Below are 17,218 nucleotides of genomic sequence, written 5' to 3' on the forward strand. Positions count from 1 at the left end.
TAATTAATTAGTGCATGCGCTAGTTTGTGGACTTGTAAGGAAGAGCAGTATCAGCAGTTGTAGCTCGATAGTGGTGTCTCCAGTGTTGCAAGAGATGGATAATGTCTGGATTATTGTTTTAAAACTGTTTTCAGCTCAGTGCGTGAGTCCAGTCCGCGAAATACATTAGGCCGTTTATTACAACCCTAGCTACTACTTAAAAATATTTTGCCGTCTAACCACATATCATCAACAACCCTCCCATATGGTATCCATGTCATAAACAACTTACAGGGTGTGAGCCTGACAGTCTTATATGGGAGGATTGTGTGCTACTGAACTTATGTCACTGTAACTAGCTACTGTGTACTTACTCTAGCACATTCTCCGATCAGCTAGTGACATTGACAGTTGCAAGCATTTATGACCACATACTAACCAGACTTTGCAGACTATACCTATGGTGTTCCACTTTATGACACACCTTTGCTAGCAGGCTACACCTAGGCTTTCCAGGGCTAGAGCCCAGTCTACGTCCTGGCAATTGGAACTCAATATGCCAGTTTAAAGTACTCCTGCATGGGTAATGACTGCCAAATCCCTGATAATCATGTATTACTGGCTACGCCACTGGCCGCTAGTAGTGATGTTGTGAATTGTACATGCAGACACCGGCATAGGAAGACTTTTTGGCCAAGCTTAGCCATCTCCTCCTATTTAGCTTGATTAACACCAACTCACACGGTTGCTGCTGCATGCAGCCTTGTTCATACGTGCATTTATACAAAGGTGTCATCACTACAATAATAGCACTACAGCTACAATGTATAGCTATCTCTTCACTACCTATTCTGCTAGACAACTCTACACCTATAATGCACACGCTTGATGTATGCATCGTTATATCACGTGAAAATTTATCTTCTCTTTTGAAAAAAAATTGGGCTCTACAGGAATTATAACACTAACAGTTACCATTCTTATAACTTGTATCATAGAGTTTCATTCTTGTCCTTCTGTTAGAATAAACACAAGTCTCCTGTGCCGTCATCAACACCGTCTCCTGTGTGATAGGTGCACAATCAGTGATTCTTCTGACAGGTTATAGCAGTGTGTTTTCAGCAATGGCACCAAGTGTGATGATGATGGCTGAAACATGCACTGAGTAGACTAGGAATTAATGTATCCTGTCTTATATTTTGTGCGTGTACAAATCAGGATGAAAATACAGTCTTTATCATAGATTACAAAATTAATATTGCATTAAGACACCTAGTTAATGAATTAACCTTTTAAACTGAGGAATCTCTGTTAGCGTACTACACTAATGTGTCAATTAACTTATAATCATAAATGGATTTGGAAAAAGTACACAAACTAGACATATTAAACATTTAAAATAAGAAATAGGGATCGCTGAAAAAAGCCACGAAACAAGAAGGCATCGCTGGGATGGGAATGTAAACCACAAATACCTATTTTGACTCTTTATAAATACAAAATTAATAATGCGTTACAGGTTTTTGCAATCGAATTCGGCAACTTTGCAATTGAATTCGTCCTGTTTGCAATTGAGTTCGTCACTTTTGCAATTGAATTCGTCCCATTTGCAATTGAATTCGTCGCTTTTGCAATAGAATTCATCGCTTTTGCAGTTAAATTCATCCGTAACAAGAATGGCAGCTGGAGAAAGCACAAAAACATGGTGTAGCAGCTGCTACAAGAACTTGTTCAAGTACAACAGTGGTAAACAACTCTTTATAAGGCAATAATTCTTCCTCTACAGCCTATCCAGCAACATTCCAAATTCTACTATGCCTTTCGCGATGGGTGTGGTCACTCGCGAGCAAGCTAATTAACTTGTCAGACAGCTATCAGCTTTGCGTATTACCAGCTCCAATTACCTTCTAGTGTCTCAAGTGTAACTCTCCATGGCGTAAATAAGTCATCTCTTAATGAACGGTTGGTTTCTTGGAGCTGTTTTGTTTACGACGAATTGTAATGCAAGCGCAACAAATTCAATTGCAAAACCGACGAATTCGATTGCAAACGGGACGAATTCAATTGCAAAACCGATGCATTCAATTGCAAACAGGACGAATTCAATCGCAAAGGCAACGAATTCAATTGCAAAAACCTGTAAGATATCTAGTTAATGAGTTAATCTTTTAAACTGAGGAATTTCTGTTAGCTTGCTACACTAATGTGCCAATTAATTTATAATCCATAAATGAGTTTGGAAAAAAGTACACAAACTAGACATATTAAAAATTAAAATAAGAAATAGGGATCGCTGAAAAAAGCCACAAAACAAGAAGGGATTGCTGGGGTGGTAATGTAAAGCACAAATAACTATTTTGCCTCTCTATAAATGCTCCATTTGAGTATAAAGAATCAAAATAGGGATTTGTGGTTTATATTACCACCCCAGCAATCCCTTCTTGTTTCGTGGCTTTTTTCAGCGATCCCTATTTCTTATTTAAATTTTGTCTATATATATATATATATATTATGTGACCATCTCAGTAAAAACTCACCTTGTTTGCACAAGCATGCATATTGAGAAAACAAAAATTCATTAACTACTCAAAGAAGCAAGACTCAAATCTTTGTTGCCCCATCGGTATGAGTTTATTTAGACCTAAACAAGATTGTCGTCATTTCTTCAACTATACTACCTTCATATGAGACTACAGGGCTAAAACTATACCTTGGGGTTGAACATCCACTACAAAAATGGATCGGATTTACATATATTTCTTATTGTCTGTCAAATCACCAGGTAGTCTAGTTGAAGTCGTAATCGCCATCGCAGAGTATCCTCACCGTCATTGTGCTAATGCTTTTTTGAAATGATAGTTCACAGAAGTTGTAACTTAGAACGAAGAAGCGGCTGACGGTGATGTGTGATACAGCTACAGCAGTTAGATGTTGAGGTACAGAGTTGAGAACTGGCATGATGGTGGTGCACACAGATGGGGGAGAAAGATGTAGTTTACCGACCTGAAATCCTACTGTGGCCTCCCAACTATTGTGGTGCCATCGCTTTGTACTCTGTTTCCTGATGTTCTTAGTATCGCTGTACCACCTTTTGACACCCAAGTACAAGGCAAGCATTAATTTACCTGTGTTTGTTTGTATTAGTGTAGCAACACGGATTGTGACATCTATGAACTATATAGGAGTTAACCCAGTGCAGTTTAAGGTGGCGGGATACCGGATATAATGGTTAGACCACGGAATGGCTTCGTCAACCATGAAATATATTCATACTGTTTAATTGAATCAGGCATGATGTAATATGTGTAATGGATTAGCCAACTCTTGCGCGTGAACTTCAATGTATGCTATGGATAAAAGAACAGTCGATTTTGTTGTATAATGCCGTTGTTGCTTACTTGTTAAAGTATCCTAGGATTGATTGCAAAGCAGTGACCAGGTAGCTACAACATTTCTAGTTGATATTTGATCTTCTGATGTGCACTAATAAGAATGAATTGCTTACAATGATTAGCACATTTGTCGAATCACGTTTTGTAGTTGTTGATGTTGGTGGTATGAACATTTATATTTTTGGCAGGTGGTCAGGTTGTTTCATCACGTGATCCGGTGTCACGTGATCCGGTGTCACGTGATCCCCTATCAGCGTCGGTGACAGGCGCGTAGCTGCTTTTCGAGCCTTTGTTGTAATCTGTATGACTCGATGTTGGATTTTTGGCCCCTGCAGCTAACTCGAGCCTATCTGGGCGAGAGTTCCATAGCCCAAAGAAAGCCCATAATGGGGTAGTACGGGTTATAAATAAATGGCTAGTTGAAGTGTAAAATGATCATGTTGTTTGAGCTTAGTTTTCCTGTTGCCCAGATGAGGTCTTGTCACCTTTGATAGGCGCCGTTAAGTGTTAGCACGTGTGTCTACCTATTTGTGGTTGACCTGGCCACCTCAATGCAAACCGTGCCAGCAGCGCCATTAGGAGCTGCAATTAGGTAATGGTTGTTGATACTGACCAGCATAGAAAGGCCAGATGTTTCTGCCAACTTTATTGCAATTGATATGGTCTGATGCCACCTCCTCTGTAATTGATATAGTCTGATGCTAACAGTATAAACTGTACAATGTTACTGGTCTAGCTGTCTTGTTCACTGCAGCTGATCATGGTGTAGTCTGGTGATGACATAGCTGAGGTATGGTTACTGTGCTGATGTTTCTGCCACTTCGTTGTGACCTGGTCCCATGCTAACGATATAGCTGATATGTGGCTGTAGTTACAGTGCATGGTAATAATGAATAGCTGTCCCAATTTTTTGCCACTAATGTAGACAGACGTTGACTGTATAGTGTTGCTGATGTAGCAGTCACCTCAACTGCAGTGGATGCCTACAATATAGCTGCCGTGTAGATGTGTGATAACAGGTCGCATTGACTGTGATTGATAATTGGGTAGCTGATGTGTCATGTGTGACTGTACTGTGATATCCACATTAATTTTACTGGGATTGATGCACCCAGGTACTAATGTCGTAGCAAACGTGACTGAAGAGCACTACCAGCAGTGTCACATTAACTGCAGTCAGCTGCAGGTGTTACCAGCATTGCTGAAGTGTGAGTGTACTGAGTTACCAAAGTAGCTGTCATATATTTACTGCAATTGATGCAATCAGACACACATAGTAGATGTGTGATTGCAATGTAGTTGTCCCATTTAATGCGGCAGGTGCTACCGATCGACATTGCTGATGTGTGACTATGAGCCCCCAACTTGCATGTCTGTGGTTGATGCAGTCAGGTGCTACTCATCTTAGAAGTGCTACTGATGTAGCTCATGTTCGCATGTTACTGACATAACTCATGTTACAAGTACTACCGAGGTAGCTTATGACCATGTTTGTGTGTAGCTCATATTTGCGTGCTACTGATGTAACTCATGTTACAACTTACAAGTACTACCGAGGTAGCTCATTTGTAGATAGTTCATGTTTGAGTGCTACCAGTGTAGCCCTTGTTTGAGCGCTGATGTAGCCCCCGTTTACCAATGTAGCTCATGTTCGAGTGCTACTGAGATGGCTCGTGTGTGAGTGCTATTGACATCACTCATAATTGAGTGCTGCCAACTTCCATCATCTGAGTGCTACCGACACAGCTCATGATCATGTATGGGAGCTACCAACGTAGCTCATATCTGGGTAATACCAATGTAGCTCATGTTTGAGTGCAACTGACGTAGCTCATGTTTGAATGCTACTGACGTAGCTCTTGTTTGAGTGCTACGGACGTAGCTCATGTTCGAGTGCTATGGACGTAGCTCGTGTTTGAGTACTGCCAACGTAGCTCAAATCTGAGTGCTACCGATGTAGCTCATGTTTGAGCGCTACTGATGTAGTACATGTGAGTGCTACCAACATAGCTCACATTGTGAGATGTAGCTCATGTTTGAGTACCAACTTACCTCGTTTCAATATAATACCAACATAGCTCATGTCTGGCTACTACTGATGTAGCTCATGTCTGAGTATTAGTGACATATTGAGTGCTACTGACATAGCTCGGGTTTGAGTACTACTGGCATAGCTCATGTGAGTGCTACCGACGTAGCTCATGTGTGAGTGCTACCGACATAGCTCATATTTAAATGATGCGGGTGTAGCTGATGTTTTAGTGCTACTGACGTAGCTCATGTTTGAGTACTACCGACATAGCTCATGTGAGTGCTACTGATGCCGCTCATGTATAAGTGCCACCGGTGTAGCTGATGTTTGAGTGCTCCCAACATAGCCAGCTCATGTTTGAGTGCTACCGACATAGCTCATGTGTGAGTACTACCACCATATCTCTCGTTGTGATATGTAGCTCGTGTTCGAGTACCAACTTACCTCGTATCAGTACTACCAACATAGCTCAAGTTTGAGTGCTACCGACGTAGCTTGTGTTTGAGTGCTACCGTACCGGCATAGCTCATTTGAGTTCTACCGACATAGCTCCTGTGTGAGTGCTACCAATGTAGCTCACATTGTGATGTGTAGCTCATGTTTGAGTCCAAACTTACCTCATTTTAGTACTACCGGCATAGCTCATGTTTGGCTACTACCAATGTATCTCATGTCTGAGTGTTACTGACAGCTTGTATCTGGGTGTTACTGACCTGTTGAGTGCTACTGACGTAGCTCAGGTTTGAGTACTGCTTGTGTGAGTGCTACCGACATACGTAGCTCATGTGTGAGTGCTACCAACGTAGCTTATGTTTGAGTGCTAATGGTGTAGCTGATGTTTGAGTGCTACCGACGTAGCTCATGTTTGGGTGCTACCGACGTAGCTCATGTGTGAGTGCTACCAACGTAGCTCACCTTGTGATATGTGGCTCATGTGTGAGTACTAACTTACCTCATTTCAGCCAACATATATAGCTCATGTTTGAGTGCTACTGACGTAGCTCATGTTTAATTGTTACTGACATAGCTCCTGTGTGAGTGCTACCAACGTAGCTCGCATTGTGATATATAACTCATGTTTGAGTACCATCTTACTTGGTTTCAGTACTACCAGCATAGCTGATGTCTGGCTACTACTGATGTAGTTCATGACTGAGTGTTGCTGACAACTCATGTCTGGGTATTACTGACATATTGAGTGCTACCAACGTAGCTCAGGTTTGTGTACTAGTGAATGTGGGTGCTATCGATGTAGCTCATGTGTGAGTGCTACTGATGCAGCTCGTGCTTGAGTGCTACCGACGTAGCTCTTGTTTGAGTGGTACCAGTGCATATATCTTGTTAAGCCAGTGCGTATATCTCATTCACTCAAGATATTGCACAGTTGGGTGTGCGAATTTCGTAGTTATAACATGGGCACGAGTTATCTGCCAGAAATGTATGCCCAAAGTCCTCGGTGCAAGAGTGCTACCGATGTAGCTCATGTTTGAGTGCTACTGATGTAGCTCATGTTTGAGTGCTACTGATGTAGCTCATGTTTGAGTGCTACCGATGTAGCTCATGTCTGAGTGCTACCAGTGTAGCTCATGTGTGAGTACTACCAACGTAGCTCATCGCATTGTGACATGCAGCCCATGTCTGAGTACCAACTTACCTCATCTCAGCACTACCAACGCAGCTCATGTTTGAGTACTACTGACACAGCTCATGCTTGAGTACTACTGACATAGCTCATGTGAGTGCTACTGATGTAGCTGATGTGTGAATGCCACCAATGTAGCTCATGTATGAATGCCACCGATGCAGCTCATGCAACCAGCATAGCCTGCACTGCAAGATGCAGCTCATGTTAAGTACCATTTGAGTGTTGCCAACATAGCTCCCATTGTGATATGTAGCTTACATTTGAGCGCCAACTTGCCTCCTTTCATCAGTACTACCAACATAGCTCGTGTCCGGTTACCACTGATGTAGCTCATGTCTGAGCGTTACTGACGTATTGAGAGCTACCGGCATAGCTCAGGTGTGAGTACTACTGGCATAGCTCATGTGTGAGTGCTACTGATGTAGCTCATGTTTGAGTGCTACCAGCGTAACTGATGTGTGAGTGCTACCGATGTAGCTCATGTTTGAGTGCTACCAATGTAGCTCATGTGTGAGTGCTACCAACATAGCTCACATTGTGATATGTAGCTCATGTTCGAGTACCAATTTACCTCATTTCAGTACTACCAACATAGTTCATGTTAGAGTACTACTGACACATCTCATGTTTGAGTAATACCAACTGAGTGATACCGATGTACCTCATGTGTGAGTGCTACTGATGTAGCTCATGTTTGGGTGCTGCCAATGTAGCTCACGTTGTGATATATAACTCATGTTTGAGTACCAACTTACCTCATTTCGGTACTACCACCATAGCTCATGTTGGCTACTACTGATGTAGCTCATGACTGAGCGTTGCTGACAGCTCATGACTGAGTGTTGCTGACAGCTCATGACTGAGTGTTGCTGACAGCTCATGTCTCGGTGTTAATGACAGATTGAGTGCTACTGAAGTAGCTCAACTACTGACATAGCTCATGTGAGTGCTACCGATGTAGCTCATGTGTGTGCTACCCAAGTAGCTCATGTTTGAGTGCTACTGATGTAGTTCATGTTTGAATGCTACCGATGTAGCTTATGTTTGAGTGCTACCGATGTAGCTAATGTTTGAGTGCTACCGACATAGCTCATGTTTGAGTGCTCCAGGCATAGCTCATGTTTGAGTGCTCCAGGCATAGCTCATGTTTGAGTGCTACCAATGTAGCTCATGTGAGTGCTACCGACGTAGCTCATGTGTGTGCTACCGATGTAGCTCATGTTTGTGCTACCGATGTAGCTCGTGTTTGGGTGCTACCGACGTAGCTCATGTTTGAGTACTATCGATGTAACCGATGTGTGAGTGCTACTGACGTAGCTCACGTTGTGAGATGTAGCCAATGTTTAAGTACCAACTTACCCCATTTGAGTGTTTCCAATATTGCTCACGTTGTGATATGTAGTGATACAGCTTATGCATGAGATGTAGCTCATGTGTGAGTGCTACCAACGTAGCTCATGTCTGTGAATGCTACCACCGACGTAGCTCATGTCAGTGAGTGCTACCGACGTAGCTCATGTCTGTAAGTGCCACCGACGTAGCTCATGACTGTGAGTGCTACCGACGTAGCTCATGTTTGAGTGCTACTGACGTAGCTCATGTTTGAGTGTTACCGACGTAGCTCATGTTTGAGTACTATCGGCGTAATTGATGCGTGAGTGCTACCAACATAGCTCACATTGTGAGACATAGTCCATGTTTAAGTACCAACTTACTCCATATGAGTGTTTCCAACATTGTTCACATTGTGATATGTAGTGATACAGCTTATGCATGAGATGTAGCTCACGTCTGAGAGTGCTACCACCGACGTAGCTCATGTCTGTGAGTGCTACCGACGTAGCTCATGTTTGAGTGCTACCGACGTAGCTGACATTGTGAGATGTAGCCCATGTTTAAGTACCAACTTACCCCATTTGAGTGTTTCCAATATTGCTCACATTGTGATATGTAGTAATACAGCTTATGCATGAGATGTAGCTCATGTGTGAGTGCTACCAACGTAGCTCATGTCTGTGAATGCTACCACCAACGTAGCTCATGTCAGTGAGTGCTACCGACGTAGCTCATGTCTGTAAGTGCCACCGATGTAGCTCATGCCTGCGAGTGCTACCGACGTAGCTCATGTTTGAGTGCTACTGACATAGCTCATGTTGAGTGCTACTGACGTAGCTCATGTTTGAGTGCTACTGACGTAGCTCCTGTTTGAGTGCTACTGATGTAGCTCCTGTTTGAGTACTATCGGTGTAATTGATGCTTGAGTGCTACCAACGTAGCTCACATTGTGAGACGTAGTCCATGTTTAAGTACCAACTTACTCCATTTGAGTGTTTCCAACATTGCGATATAGCTTATGCATGAGATGTAGCTCATGTGTCAGTGCTACCACCGACGTAGCTCATGTCTGTAAGTGCTACCGACGTAGCTCATGTCTGTGAGTGCTACCGACGTCGCTCATGTCTGTGAGTGCTACCGACGTCGCTCATGTCAGTGAGTGCTACCGACGTAGCTCATGTCTGTGAGTGCTACCGACGTAGCTCATGTCTGTGAGTGCTACCGACGTAGCTCATGTTGAGTGCTACTGATGTAGCTGCCAATCCACCTGTCCCTCACTGAACCAAGCCTAGCTAACATCCCCTTTATTACTTTATTTTATTCCCTCCTACGGGCTAAAAACATACAAAAAATGTGGAATCCAATTGATTTGTGGTCAGCTCATGCCTAAATTCCTTTAAAAAGAAAATTCCTACCTTACCCTAACAGGCCAGGTACCCTCTACACCTATCTCCAGGATTTACTATATTTCACTCCCTTCCTGAGTGAAGGGAGGAGGCACGGTATTAAACCGGTGACTGGTTTGTGGGGACTTCCGGTGGTAGGTGACAACTCACCCGGCGAGACGATACTGGGAATCGGTCGATAGAATCAGTTGTTGATCTGTTTGTGTGTATTAGTGCCACCACGGCCAGAGCACTAGTGAAACTTGCTTGAACCTCTTTATGGTTACAATCTGACGGCTGTCACAGTGGTTCACGGGGAGACAAAAACCTACTGTAGGATATCGTTCCGCTTCAGTGAGGTAGAAATGTCATTGTTCTCCGTCTCACACTTTTACGCACGACAAGTTGAAGTTCGATCCCACGAGTCAACAAATGGCGCATTCTGCATCACGTGCGTGATTGGCTGGAGGCGTGCGTGATTCTTTGTGTGCTAACCACGGTTAAGCTATTAACCTTCATTAAAATACAACTGAGGTTTGTTAGTAGTTAACTGATAATACATTACTGTACTTACAAATAAAATCGTTGTACACCATTGACTAAAGTCATGTATATTTTCCTCCATTCATCTGTTACCCATTGAGTCGGTTCTCTTATCACAGCTTGTGGACATGCCAGTTCAGGAAGAATAGCTGTAAAATAGAAGTCTCTTATTTTAGGCAGTATTGTTGCTTTAAAGTTAGAGTCTGCCTTTATTCTTTCAATATGTAATGATTTCGTTAAAACTACTAGATCACACCATTGTCGATCAGTGCAATACAATGCACACTGAATTTGGTAATAGTAATCATGGCCCCTTTTTAGTTGGAGATTACCATCAGAGTTCTTTCCTAAACAGAATGTTTTACAGTTGGTGGCAGCTTCGTCAAGTGTCATATCTCTTATTGTATATGGATTTTTAAGCTCCACTAATCCTTGTGGTGGGTCTTCAAGTGGGTCAAATACTAACCCATCAGGGCTAGCTGCCAACCATGGGTTGGAGACACTTACCACAAGTCCACCGGTTTCAAAAGCAAAACCAGGAGAACTGATCTGTTTAACCTTTAAGTATTTCACCCGGCTAACGTCTTCTTGGAGCAAACCCCAATCTGTTGCCCTGTTACCATGAAAATTTGTATAAAGTAGTTGTTTTACCTTTGCAGTTACTTTTGTAGTCGATTTTCGCTTGGCGATTTGTCCCACATTTGATGAAGTAATCCTTTTCCTTCGTTCCTCTAGCCACTCATGTTCACATTCACCATTACTTTGTCCCATTGTTTTGGTATGCTGTCTCGGTAACTTTCACATGTGCTTCATAGTATTTGACCATTAAATCATGTAATTTATCAGTAAACAAATCCGTTGGCACTTCAACAGCATTAGGACCTTTATTGTCGTAACGAGAATAGTCTAGTCTCCCCTGTTGATAGTCAGGAGTTGATCTCCTCCGTTTACGCTGTTGCTTTACTTCCTCAGTAGCTTTGCGTTTGTTGTCTTGAGCAAGGATTTTGTTTTTGCTAGCTGAGACTGTTCTGAAAGTGTCATTGCTTGTACATTTTGTTATTTTCTCCCAGATTGTTGGCCCCCATTCAGGTCCCTCGTTAACTCTTAAAGCAGCTCCAGCACAACAGCTTTCCCATGAACCACTTTGTGATCTATTAATTTGTTTACCTCCATCAAATTTGGACCTGATGTGCATATATCCCTCAGCTAGGTTTGTTGTGAAGTTTCCTGTAGTAAGAAGTAATATGTATAACCAAATAATTGATGATTGTATGAAATTATATATAAATGCATTTGATTTATTTACCAATCAATTGGTTGGCCTTTGCAGCTAATCTTCCAGCAATCTTCTGTATGTCACATATCATCTGCTGATCAAGTGGAACAGTTGGCTCTAGACTGTAATCAAGTTGAACCTCCTCTGGTGCATCAGACGTTACCTCTTCCCATGCCATTTGCTGCTCTAACAATAGAGCGTCGAGGGGGTCATCATTTGAGACCTCATCACAACAGTCAACAAGACTTGAGGATGCCTGTGACGTGCTATTTGAGGGGCCTGCAGAACAGATGGATGAGTTAAAGGATGTATCAGTGCTACTATCAGTGCCCGAAGAAAAAAGGATGTCACTCTGCTGTGAGTCATTTGTGTTTGTGGGTGATTGCAGTGCTCTCACAGTTTTGCAGTACTCTGGCTTGCATTTACTGTGACTGCCAAAACAATGCAATGTGGCATTTAAAATATCTTCCTGCAGTGCTTTAGCTGCTGCAACTTTGTTTACCTTCTTGTCCTTCACTTCATTACTTCTCATAATGATTGCACACCTAACAGCGGAAGCTAACCGTTTTCGTTGTGCTTCAGTTAGTTTGTTCCTTCCTTTATACTGGGGCTTATCCTTGACCAAATTCTCTAAATGGGACCTAAAACATTTAACTGCGTGATTGGCGCATTCTAGCTTTGTTATTGCATGTCCCCATACTTTAATATTTTCTCTGAGTGTACTATGCACTGAACTGTCACCATCACCAATAAAGCTGGTGTATCGCAAACCATGTTGCTCCTCAGCTTTTGAAAACCCTTCCAATATTATATCAGATTCCATCGATGATGATGACCCTGTCCAATTTTTAAAACATTCATGCTCTTTGGTAGTATCCTTTGCACATACAGCACAATATTTGTTTCGTACTCCTATAAATAGAAGTTTTTTAGTTTCTTTGCCAAAAATGACACCCACACATGATAAGGCATTGTAACTGTGCTTGTGTGTGCGTTTGCTCCATCCAGCATCTACGATGACAGTTATAGCTGGCACTGAATGGTGGTGTTGTTGTTTATTGATTGCTATTTGTCTTTCTTGTCTCCCTGCAGCTTTCATGGATTCTTCTAGAACAGACCACCACCACTTCCCAATGATTTGCTCAGTATGCATAAAGGATTGCTTTGTCATTACAAGAACATTCAGAACACTCAGTGACTCTTCCAGTGTGTTGAAGCCGCCTCCTGTTGTCATTTGACCCCACACTGCAGCTAGATTGTTGGTCCAAAACATTTTCCCTGTTAACCCTTTGGTTTTTGTGGATGTATTGAAAATAAGTTCATGTCCACATCCTTTGAACTTACAGCCGATAATTGAAGCCAGGCCTTCCTGTTTCTCACCGATCATTGTAAAAGAATCAGATGACTGTGCAATTGTTTGGCAAGCCAAACAAGATGCAACATGTTTTGTGACATCCTCAATGTGCCCCTGTAACAGTTGCAGATTGATGATATGACATTCAGCAGACTCTGCATTTTCTATTATTGTCACTGTTGTAATTGGGTGCTGTTGCTGCTGTTGCTGCTGCTGTTGTTCACTGCCACTGCTCTGCTGCTTTGACTTAATAGCTCAGTAAGTAAACACATTTTACTAACTAACTAACATGCAGTCGTATGCATACCTCTTATTTTTTCTGTAGAACACATGCCGGTGTTGATTTCGATGATGCCTCTTGTTATAGTTGTTTCCCATGTTGTTAATAGATAAAGTATGGTGTACTGCTAGCCTTTTTATTATAAATGTGCTGTAAAATTTTGGATGATGTAGTACACATTCCGGATGATGTAGTACACATTCCGGATGATGTAGTACACATAGGATCAATGCCTTTGTTTGCTATGAATTTTGTTATTTTGTTTGAAGGAAGACTCTATGGAGAGGCAGAGATAACTCGATTTTGCTGCATATATGTAGCTAGAAAGATGATGCAATGATTTCTCATGCTTATTCTTGTTGGAAAGTTGTAGTAGTGCATGTTAATAATGCCAGTGAGGCGTAAAGGTAAGCTGCTACAACTGCAAGTGAAGTAGGTAACATCTACAGGCGAAAGTGCTTTTACGCGCGATGGTTATGTCATCACGCATAATTGATGGTTGGTGACGTAAATGCGGTTGAAGGCTGTTTGGACACAAGGTACTACAGATTTTTGCGTCAGTTTTTATTGCTGTAGTTCCGTATATCAACAAACTGGTTGCACAGGCTCGTACTCTATGTGTGGGCGAAGTGACCAGTGGTTTTAAAAAATGGCTTTCGAGGTCGAGGGGAGTAGTACAAGTCGTGTTTTGGCGATGTAACAGCGTCTTAAAAATTGAAAGGCTAGTAGTGCGCTTGTATTTATGTCTTACTAGTATACTCTACTACTGGTCACTGTATGTTAGCTAAATCTGTCGTGTGTCACTGCATTTGGAGCTGAATATGCCTTAGTTCGATCGCTAACTGACGCGAGGTGGTTTTTTTGTAACCAAAAGTTGCCACGCTGCTGTGCGGTGAATAAGCAACGTGTTCTTTTGATTTTATATGATAAGCTAGAGGATTCCCTGAACTTTCGTTTCCACTATGCTATTTGTGTATATGATATAGGAGAACAGTGCTGGCGTGTAATTTTATAGAGCACGCATTCTACCAGAAATCCTATGGCTTTGGGTATCCCGCCACCTTAAGGCGAATGACTTTGAGGATTATGCTTGAGGTAAGTTGTATATTGCACGTACTCCTTTGCATTGATTTTTTTTTTAGGAATGAGATACAAGACAAAGAATGGGTTAACCACATGAAAACTTTTATAGTTTCAGGTTAGTGGTTTTTACTAATGTGATTATTGCCATTGGTTGTTAGTGTGGAATGTATGTCAATAAGTGTGTCTCCTCTAAGTGTAAGTGATTAGTTCACATGTGTATCTTCTTTTCAATAGCATTCTCTGCATAACACATTCAGCATTCAACAGAAATATTGTTCAGGTATTGATTGTTTCCCAGGACAAGCTGTTATGGCATCTAGACCAATTATTTCCTGATGAGCTTAATCAAGACACACGGCCCAATCAAGACACATGGCCCAAGGAGCCGGCACGTAACACCATGAGTATATTGACAAGAAGAAAGAAGACACAATTTTCATGCATTTGTAGCTCCGTGCTGCCTTTACAAAATGAAACAATTTTGCTGTGGACATGCCCTCCACCATCAGTAGTCCACAAACCAAATTTGAGCAAATTTGCTTCAAGCATTCCGAAGATATGTGACTTCAAAAATTGGCTTAGTTTCTTTATTTTTTCTTCTTATTTTCTTTTTTTAAAAACTATAATGTGCTATTAATCCATTATTTTAAAATAATGAACAAGAATACTAGTGAGAACAATGAACAACAACAGTCAATGTGATGGAAGCACCTGACCTTCAGATACTGCAAGGTCAAGTGCTCCGATAGTCACAATGAGACCTGGCTCCACACAGGCAGGTTACAGCTGACCTCAGTAAAGAAAAACTGTTGGAGCATCTAATCCAGGACACCACACTACCATAGCTCTGGTCTCTCTTAGCAGCAAGCAGAGATGCCACCCTCTTTTAAGCAGTAGTGGCCACACCACCTACGTATTCTCCCAAAAGTAGAGGACACCAATGGGGTGAAAGAGCATATTTCAACATCTTACACGCTGCTCATACTTACGCTGTTTGTCACGCTCAAATCTGAGCAGTGGGATTAAAAACTCTTATGTCAAAGAAAGCCCTTTGAAGACGGTTTCCCCAAAATCCTTGTACACTGACATCCAGGTGTGCCTCATCCTCCACATTAGCCATGGCATAGTGAAAAGATTCACCAGATAGGGGTTGCAACACTGGCTCAATTGCCACATCATGACAATTAATAATGTTCGGGGGTGCTAGAAAAGTGTAGAGACTATCTGGACACGTATTTGTTTTTGTGTATGTTATGTCACTTACTGTATACCTATACTGTAAAGGAAATTTGAATTACATTGTACAAGGAAATTACAAAAGTTCTCAAAAGTAAACCTGAAATTTTGCTATGCATGAAAGTCCATGTTTACTCCTGCAGTTCATATCTTGTGGTGGGCTTACTGGAAATGTTTCCAAAATGTTGTACCTGTTTAGTGAACAACATGTAAAGAAAACGCTATAGCAAATTCAGCTCTTTCCTGCACCAAGAAATTCAAAGGAAATTTCCATCCATATCAAGAAGTTTGTGGTTATTTGCTATACTAGACATGTCCAATACATTTCAATTAAAAATTAAACTAATTATTGTGTACTGCCTACTCCAAGCCTGTTTAGTAACTCTCTGGGAGAGACACATATAGAGCAACTCTCTGTGAGTACAATGATGCTCCAATTCATGGAAACATTTGTACGTCAAAATGGCCTAAACTAGTATAGCAAATTTCCCATACATTATATTGTATTGGGTGTTTTGCAAACATGTAATAAATGGCATAATAACCCATGAGATACCTTAGATTCCGGACCAGATTTGGAAAAAGCAGTGAATAGTCATTAAAATGAGCTATAGTAGTAGGAAATCAGAGGAAATGTCATTTTAAGAAATCACTTTTTCTATGGCAAATTGAATGGCGGATCTTTCGAAGGGAACACTCTGAAACTATTTTGACGTCTTGACATCCACTACATTAGTGTTACAATGAAACAAAAGCATTGTGAATTAGTTACACAGGTTAGTTTGTGAAAATCACATGTTTCTGTGAATATGTCCTTGCCATGTAGCAAACTTCTTCATATTATGCGCCCTTGAAAAGGAAATCCCACCACCATATAAAGTACATTTGGTATGTTGTTGGCATTTCAGTCATATGTCCTGGTACAAGAAATCTTATTATTTTTCTAGTGTAATTAATAATCCCGTAAACTTAGAGCCTGATCTGGCCGCACAAAAATACTTATTGGAGATCCACCAGACTCGATCAGATCCTTGTTTTCTCCTCCCACACACAAAATTTAAAAGTGATCAGCATAGACTAGGGTTGGCCCACTCCTTCAGCAGCAGGACAACAGACCATTTTTCCCCTTTTGTGCCATGTCCCAGCACAAAAAGCAGTCAAAATAATTATATTGTTGCACCCCCAAACCATCAGAGTTGTTCCATTGTTTTGGCTACACGACATGAGCATACGAAAAGTTACCACCAAAAACATAAATTAGCTACAAAATAACAATTAACTAAATTAAGCTACAAACTAACTTATAACTACACTAAAAATAATAACTACAAAACTAGACATCAACAAAAGGGAAGTCAGTGTCTCCACACTGTAAAACCCAGCATTTTAAGATCATTCTTGCATTATTCAACCAAAGTGAGCACTGAAAGCTGCTGAAGAGTGTTCTTACGAGCCAGTCGAGTAGAAGCACTACTTCTAGCTGTGGTGTGATCAGCAGTGGAGTGCAGAACCTGAAGAGCGAATGGAGACCACATGCCAAACATTTCAACAACAAGGGGAAAAAGTCACACCCTGCTTCATCTACAACATCTTGATGTCTTTCATCCTTTGCTAACTCCTCAGCTGCAGCAGCTACTCCGGCACAAGAAGAGGAGGATGAAATAGGTGAATCCTGAGT

At 41.5% G+C, this 17,218-nt stretch overlaps 2 protein-coding genes and 1 long non-coding RNA gene across 4 annotated transcripts in view; 1 reads left to right on the forward strand and 2 right to left on the reverse strand.

The window, feature by feature from the left end:
* LOC136245998 (uncharacterized) overlaps positions 1 to 17,218 on the reverse strand; it is a 220,963-nt gene that overhangs the window by 134,217 nt on the left and 69,528 nt on the right. The gene's annotated exons all lie outside the window — the stretch shown is intronic.
* Positions 10,037 to 13,249, reverse strand: LOC136245991 (uncharacterized). Its single transcript, XM_066037441.1, has 2 exons — positions 11,618 to 13,249; positions 10,037 to 11,538 (listed from the first exon to the last, which is right to left on the reverse strand). The coding sequence occupies exons 1-2, from the start codon at positions 12,972 to 12,974 to the stop codon at positions 11,069 to 11,071; spliced, it is 1,827 nt and encodes a 608-aa protein (XP_065893513.1). The 5' UTR covers positions 12,975 to 13,249; the 3' UTR covers positions 10,037 to 11,068.
* LOC136246008 (uncharacterized) lies at positions 13,537 to 15,662 on the forward strand. Its single transcript, XR_010696204.1, has 3 exons — positions 13,537 to 14,316; positions 14,364 to 14,419; positions 14,539 to 15,662. It is a non-coding gene; the product is annotated as an uncharacterized lncRNA (long non-coding RNA).

The sequence above is a fragment of the Dysidea avara genome, chromosome 15 (genome assembly GCF_963678975.1).
Source record: "Dysidea avara chromosome 15, odDysAvar1.4, whole genome shotgun sequence".
NCBI classification, from domain to species: Eukaryota; Metazoa; Porifera; class Demospongiae; order Dictyoceratida; family Dysideidae; genus Dysidea; species Dysidea avara.

Bases quoted from the DNA above. Each gene is read 5' to 3' on its own strand.
- LOC136245991 (XM_066037441.1), bottom strand. From the start codon at position 12,974: ATGATCGGTGAGAAACAGGAAGGCCTGGCTTCAATTATCGGCTGTAAG. The intron at 11,539-11,617 runs GTAAATAAATCA...TTCTTACTACAG, and splicing joins AAAGGCCAACCAATTGATTG to GAAACTTCACAACAAACCTA.